This window comes from Papaver somniferum, chromosome 9 (assembly GCF_003573695.1).
Source record: "Papaver somniferum cultivar HN1 chromosome 9, ASM357369v1, whole genome shotgun sequence".
NCBI lineage: Eukaryota > Viridiplantae > Streptophyta > Magnoliopsida > Ranunculales > Papaveraceae > Papaver > Papaver somniferum.
In genome coordinates, this window is record NC_039366.1 from 163,617,018 (window position 1) to 163,625,075 (window position 8,058).

Consider the following 8,058-nt stretch of genomic DNA (forward strand, 5'->3'; position numbering starts at 1 on the left):
AATAACCCTTGCTTGGAACAATAACTCTTATCGAAGGCAAAAGGTGGGTTTTTGAACATAATACAGTTGACGAATGATCTATACGGTCCGAGCTGATAAAATCGGAGCAATCACAGGACAAGATAAATCTTTTACCGGGACGAAGTCCCTGTTTCTAGCGCCAAATTGTGGACACAAGAACTACGCGGGAGTCCGAATGCCCACAATCAATCGTTAACGTCTAAAGAGATTACGATGATGATACCCTGACGTGGATTCATTGGCTCAAAACCTTCGGGTTTATCATAGCCTCCTCCTACTTCCCCGTGCGTGGCAATCATGCATGGGATACAAGTATTAAAGGAAAACAAAACATATAAGCAAATACGTGCGGAGCTAAATGAATGTAAAGTGCTGAAATGTAAATAAGACCAAGGTTTACGTGGTTCAGCACTAAGGCCTACATCCACGGGGTTTGTTGTTCTACTATATTATTCCCAGTTACATGAATAGCTGAATGACTTTGGGTTTTACATATTTCTCTCCACTATGGGATTAACTTACCCTTACTATCCTCTCTCTCTCTCTCTCCTTCTCTCCTGATGTTTTTTCTCCCCCTTCCTCTTTGTGGAGATTGGGTATTTATAAGGTTGGAACGTGGGATCCATCTCTGAAGACCGTTGGAACCTTATCTTCTCGTGTCCTTGCATCCATCACGCGGAGGTCTGCGTTTCCCCCTTGATCCCGCGGAGGCATCTTCGCTCGTTCCACAGGTTGGTCGACACGTGCACTGCTCAGAGTGTTTAATGCGGGTAGTTGAGGGGTCTGCTCGTGTCAGACAAGTGTCTTCTGCCCCTGTCAGTCCGTGTCAGCTAACTTCCTCTCCACCGTTGATCTTGGCCCCTCTTCTGGGGATGAGATAAAGCAACTCCTAGGGGTTTATTTGGTGCTTCGTGACGCATCATGCTTTGCTGTTTTGGCTTGCATGCTTTCCACGTACCTTTCTGTATGCACGTGTCCGATAGTGAGATATATGTGTACACAACTATCTACTAAGTATTTGAATCTAAGCAAATGAAATTGGTCTGAAACATCAGTGAAGGAAAGAATTGATGCAAATGAAGCTAGAAGTGCAAACATTACAAGAAACCATTTTAGAAACAGGGATTTAAATACTTTGTCTGTAGACAACATATCTATAGCACTTGGAAAATTTGAGAAGACTGAAAAATAAAAACATGGGTTTTCTTATGAGAAAAGAAAGATATTAAGAGCTCCAAGAATTTTCGATTTCTCTATCAGAGCTTTTCTTGATACCAACTGAAGGAGTTCCTGACGAATATACTTATTTTGAGTATGAGTATACGAGACTACTTAGGGTTGTTCTTCAAAGATTCATTTCTGACGTTCGGGACTTCATAACACTATTTACAAGTGGAAGTAACTTTGTACGTTTCCTGGACGTGAAAGAAAACAGAGGCTTCATAAAAGACGACATGTTTAAGAGTTGGTTCCTCGAGAGTTTATTTATTTTCCAAAAAAAAAAAAGAGTTAAAAATCCAACACTTGATAACAATAATGTTACGAGCTTTGTGACATCTAGGAGGACCACGATCCGCATGAGGCGGCTTCAACATGTTCAACAGTTCAGTTATTTTCCAGAAAAAAGAGTTTAAAATTCGACACTTAATTATAATTATAACAAGGCTCGAAAAAATTATAATTATAATTCGACACTTAGCAAAAAAAATTATAATTATAACAATGTTATGTGTCTTATGACATCTAGGAGGAGGACCACGACCCGCATGAGGCGGCTTCATCCGGAATGATTCCACGAAGATATTATTTATTTATTTCGGTCAAATAAAAATTCATTATAAAAAGACATTTAATAGGGGTATCTTAATCCAAAGATTGCAACCGGAGAAAAATAGGGGAATCACCATAGACATGTTTGTCGTAAGCTAACATTTTTGTGTTCGGCTCGTCCCAAAAGAATGTTTGTAATTTGATATCTCTAATAAGTCTTGCCAAAATTTCCTTTTTGTTATCGAAGATTCTTGATTTCGCTCTTTCCTTATACACCACTATATAATAACCGGGATGTTATTTCATATTCGATTAAGTCTTTCATCTCCCCAACTAAACTTCCAAGCCTTCATATACGTAGTGACATGAGGGTCATATGACCTGACATGAGGGTCATATGACCATCGAAAGTGGTACCCTTCAAACAAAGTAATCCCATATTCTTCGGATTCTCCAACAACCATAAAACAAGTGCGAACTATCGTCCTCCTCACAAAAATAACAAACACTAGAGACATACATACATCTTCTTAAAAGTTTATCCGTCGTCATTACCCGATCATGAAAAAGAAGCCAAAGAAAGAAATTGATTTTGTGAGGGTATTCATGGCCCCAAACAATATTGGTTGGATAATACGGCTCACCTTGATCCTCGTTGTCTCTAATTCCGCTCTTAATCGTATATTGACCACTATCACTTCCAACCCAAATTCGGGTATCCATAACACCTTCTTGAATGCAAATAGAAGAAAGGAAGATTTGATATGGATAATACTTTACTTGAAATGGTTTGAGAGTATATTTGCTTAGACATAAACCCCCACCTTATTCCGCTCTAAATACATACTAACCACCACAAACTCTTTGGTCCTTGAAGCTTCATAAGCCAAAGGAAACATATCACGTAATCTTCCTTCAGCAAGACAAGATTCTTCCCAAAATCTAGTTTCCTTGCCTGTTCCAATATTAAATCTAATACTTTTGTTGAAATCTTCACGCTCTTTATAGATATTAAACCACAAGCTACCACCTTTTGATCCTTTGAGTTGGAGAGTTTCCCAACTCGTAAATGTTTCACCAAAATTCTCAACTATAATCTTCCTTCAATTACATCTTTCTCTACACCAAAATGCCGCCCCCAATTTTTTAGCAAAGAGGAATTCACTTGCTTAGTTCTTCTTATATCAAGACCACCTTTTTCCATTGGTTTTCAAGTCAATGTCCAACCAATATTGTGAATTCTTTTCTTATTTTGATCATCATCCCATAAGAAATTACTCACAACTTTATCAATTTTCATAGTTATGGACCACAGAGTAAGAAAAATAGAGAGATAATAAACGGGTAGACTAGCTAAAACACTTTTGATGAGAGTTAACTTACCTCCTCTTGCTATTTTTTTTCCGTTCCAAGAAGTAACTCTTTTCGCACAAAGCGTTTTTTCCCATTTGTTAGAGCCTCCTATCTTGTCTCACAAGGGAAGTCCAAGATATATGCTAGGAAAACTAGCATGCTTGCAACCTAACATGTTAGCATAATTTTCAAGTCCTTCTTCGAACGCGATCCCAAATAAGCTACTCTTAGAGAAATTTATATTCGAACCCGAAGTTAGCTCGAAACAAAGAAGTAGGTAACGAAGGGCATCAACTTGTTCTCTCTTCGCATCAAGAAAAATAATAGTACCATCAACAAATTGCAAGTGATTTATTTTCCCCCCCTTCTTGACCGAAAATCCCAAGATTTGATCAAGCTCTTGTGCTTTTCTCAACATACAACTTAAGACTTCACCAACGATTGTAAAAAGAAAAGGAGAAAGTGGATCTCCTTGACGTAGTCCTTTTTCACTACCAAAGTAACAGTAAGACGATCCATTAACAAGAACCGAGAACTTTTGAGGATGTTAAACAATTTCTAATCCAAGCCCACCAAACACCACCAAAACCCATTTTGAATAAGATTTCATTTAAAAAATTCCAATTCACATTATAAAACTCCTTTTCAAAATCGAGCTGATGGAGTCTAGAATCCACACATTCGTTTACTATCAATACTCCATCAAGAGTTTGTCTTCCTTTAATTAAACTAGATTGAGATGTTGAGATTAGAGTAGGAAGGTATACCTTTAAACGCTCCGCTAATACCTTTGAGATGATTTTGCACACACTCCCAATAAAGCTAATAAACCGAAAATCTTTTACTTCCTCTGCACCTGCCGTCTTAGGGATAAGCGCAATGAAATTATTTTTCCATGATGTATGAAGAACACTGTGGTCATGAAATTCTTCGAATCTCTTCATAAAATCTTCTTTTAGAAAATCCTAAAAAACAATGAAGAACTTCATATGATACCCATCCGGAGCCGGAACACGATCGATTCCCAAATCTTTACTTGTATTCTTAACTTCCTCTCCACTAAATAGTCTCTCCAACCATATTCTTGCATTCTCATCAATACGCTTTAGACACATATTTTTTATTCTTGGATTGTTTGGAATTTCTGTAAACTCTAACTCAAAATGATTTGCAATACCCATCTTGATTTCTTCTTTGTTTCCGGTTCATCGCCCATTTATAAGAAGGTTAATGATGTTGTTAAAATCTCTATGACCCTTCACCACTCGATGAAAATGTTTGGTGTTCCTATCTCCACCTCGAAAATTATATAATTTTTGATTTTCGAAATATCATTATGCTTTGACGATGATGAGCCACATCAAACATGAAAACGCGGGGGTATAACAACCACACCCAATATTTCGTTCGACAATATGTATGAACTAAACTCCAATATAATTCCGAGAGCACCAACTTAAAAGCGAGACTCAATCAAGAAATATATCTAAGAGCTTTATCTCTTTCTTAATACAATCAGTAAATCAACTAGATAGAAATCCGTGAGACTGATTGATATGAGAATGACTCAGATGGTACCAAAGACCAATGACCGAGTGTCAATCAAGTCATATCCAACAAACGAGGTCGGATTTATCAACTGTGTTTGAAATACGCACAACCTGTGATATTTTAATTATATAAACAAATATAATGCGCAAAAGAAATAACACAGACACCAGAAATTTTGTTAACGAGGAAATTGCAAATGCAGAAAAACCCCGGGACTTATTCCAGATTTGAATACCACACTGTATTAAGCCGCTACAGACTTTAGCCTTCTACAAGTTAACTTCGTACTGGAATGTAGTTGAGCCCTAACCAAGTCTCACACCGATTAAGGTACAGTCGCATTCCTTACGCTTCTTGAATCCAGCAGGACTCTATGAACTTGATTCCCTTAGCTGATCTTACCCACAACTAAGAGTTGCTACGAGCAAAAGTCGAAGACTTATAAAAAAATCTGTCTCCTACAGATATGTCTATTTTGGTTTTGTTTCAGTCTTTAGATAAATCAAGGTGAACAGGAAACTCAACTAATAATCTGGTCTTATACCCCCGAAGAGCAGCCTAGAAATATTAGTCACCTCATAATAACTTAACTGATTAACATAAGAAGTTGTTGCGGAATCACAAGAGTCTGAGACAAAGAACTGTTGTGATTACTTTTTATATCTTACATATTAGAGATAAATCTCAAGTAAATCTTAGAGAAGATAAAACTCAATACGATAGAACAAGTAAGATTAGAATACGCAACTACATAGAAAATAATTGGATTTGGCTTCACGAATCCCAAATGAAGTCTTCAAGTCGTTAACCTAATAATGGTTTTGGAAAACCTAGGTTAAAGGAGAATCGACTCTAATTTGCAACTAGGACACACGAGAGTGTCGGTATTAGGTTTCCCAGATGCTAGAGTTCTCCCTTATATAGTCTTTCAAATCAGGGTTACTTACAAACAAAGCTAAAATAGCTTAGTAACAAAGCAATTGATATTCACCGTTAGATGAACTCCTGATTTAAGATTCAACCTAAGTCTTCTTAGAAACTAGGCAATTAATCTCCACCATTAGATGGTATTAGCTTGATATACACAAATGAAATATACCTATATTTAGATATGGATGAACCGTACCCAAACGTGTATACCTTGTTGGCTTAATAATAGTTAACCGAAGTTAGCCACATGACCACTTATAACTTATCCACATTCATCTAACACTTCTAGATCAAATATGATGATAAATCAATCATGATAGATAATTAAATGAATCTAAATGTATTTCAAGAGAGTTGTTCAATTGTTCATTATCTCAGAAATATATATGAACCAATTGAAACAAAATCGATTTGGTTTATAATCGTACAAAGTACTTATACAAGAACCAATTCATGAACATAATGTCACGGTTTGTAAAACGAGTTCACATACCTTATTTCATTAAAGTTCTAGGGACATTAATTCTTAAATGAATCTGAGTTCATGAGTATGTATTTCATACTTGCCGATTTTTGGAACCTTACCGCTGTGATCGCAAACAGAGTACGCGAACCACAGTTCAGTACTTTGGCCTTGTCGTGTCGTTCGCAAACAAAGTACGCAAACAACAGTTCCGAACTCAGCCTTGTCTAGTTGTTCGCAAACAGAGTACGCGAACAACAGCTCCAGACTTTTTCACAGGTAAATCCGTTCGCAAACAAGAGCTCCGGACCTGAACTAGAGCTTCACAGTGCACATACAATGTATACATACTGTGTTATATCCAGGCATCGTTAGCCTTCTAAACTCTCATTTAATCATTGAAACATCCTTAAAGACAACAATGGTAATCTTATACATACCACTAGCTTCAAGTAATTTTCAAGTGATTAATCGATAAATACGAGACTTCCCAAGTTAACATCAAATGATGGTCTCACACAAATCATGTAAGATGTTCAAGGTAATTTTCACATGATCACCTTGACTTAATAGTTAGTTTCGAACAAATAAATTTTCGACAACTAAACTCGTCAAGTAGATGATGAATGTTAGCTAAAGCTAAAACTTCTGTTGTCTGTGTTATATCTTTTCCGCATTATATTGTTTATCTTTATAATTGAAATATCACAGGTTGTACGTAAATCAATCAAAGTAGATACATCCATCCTTGTTTGTTTGATACAACTTGATTGATTCTTGGACATTGGTCTTTGGTACCGTCCAAGTAATCTCTTGGTAATTACGTTCACGAATTTGGTTCTGTAAACGTTCTAATTGCAAGAGTGAAGAGATATAAGCTCGATATATAATTCCTTGATTGAGATTCATTAAGTTGAACTCTCGAAATTGTATTGGGTTTAGTCCATACAGATACCTAAGAAAAAGTTGGTGGTGTATTTTGGTACCCCCGGTATTTTCATTCGGGGTTTCATCCGAAGGCTTCTTTAAAGGAGAATCATCAAGATTGATAATTTTTTTAGGGAGGGTGTGTGTGAACCTCACTGTCTTGATGAGGCTTTTCATTTTCAGAAGAAGTGGGAACTTCCTTATTTAGATTCGAATCCTTCTCGGCATTGGCAGATTTATTCTTCGTAGATCCTTCTGTAGTAGGAATCCTGGCATCCTTAATTTGAGATAGCTTATTTAAATTCAGATTTCGTCGATGGTCGCCAATATCAGTCTTCGTCATCATGTTACCCAATTCAGATAAAAAACAGAGGCAAGGCCAGAGTTCAACTATGGTACATTGATATTTTTACCTGATTTGGTTGAGGAGATTCCGAAGCCTGATCCTATTTACGAGTGCGAGATTTTATTTGTCATTCGGAAGGAGTTTCATACTCAAATCACAAAATAAATAATATAACGAAGAAAAAACAAGGGATTAGTGAAGAATACAACAAAATAAAGAGAGTTACCCCAATAGGAATCTCGGTCCATGATAGGAGCCGTGGCTTGTAGTGAGAAAAGTGTCAGTGAGCTTCAACAGGACCTTCTCGAACATCACCATTAGCATCTCTCCCCAAAACCCATGTACCTTCAAGAACTAAAGGGTACATCATCCAATCCTCATTCTTTTTGTACCTCTTATAGTCAAAATCACATTGAAGAAGATTATCCTTGTCATCATAGTAGTTGTCACACCTTCAAATGCTCCAAACAATTTTTCGCGAAAGTATAACCCAACAATACAGTGGTTCAGTGATCTTTTATCACCCGCTCATATTTCAGCCTTATAAGCTTGCACCTATGCAAACAGCCAGCTTCACTGAGTTATGCGACGAAACACTTAACTTAGATTTTCTCTACCAGCAATGTAGCCCAAACTACAAAGAGGTTCTTGCCATGATTATGCTTCACAGAATTTAGGAAGTATTATCGAATCAACA

General features: G+C 36.9%; 1 protein-coding gene across 1 annotated transcript in view; it reads right to left on the reverse strand.

Annotated features, from left to right (window-relative positions):
- The window catches only part of LOC113312813, a 27,453-nt gene extending 20,095 nt beyond the window's left edge, over positions 1-7,358 (reverse strand). Inside the window, exon 1 of the mRNA XM_026561550.1 lies at positions 7,167-7,358. Coding sequence (XP_026417335.1) covers positions 7,167-7,358 — 192 coding nt within the window. The remainder of the gene's footprint in view (positions 1-7,166) is intronic.
- Positions 7,359-8,058: the final 700 nt, after the last annotated feature.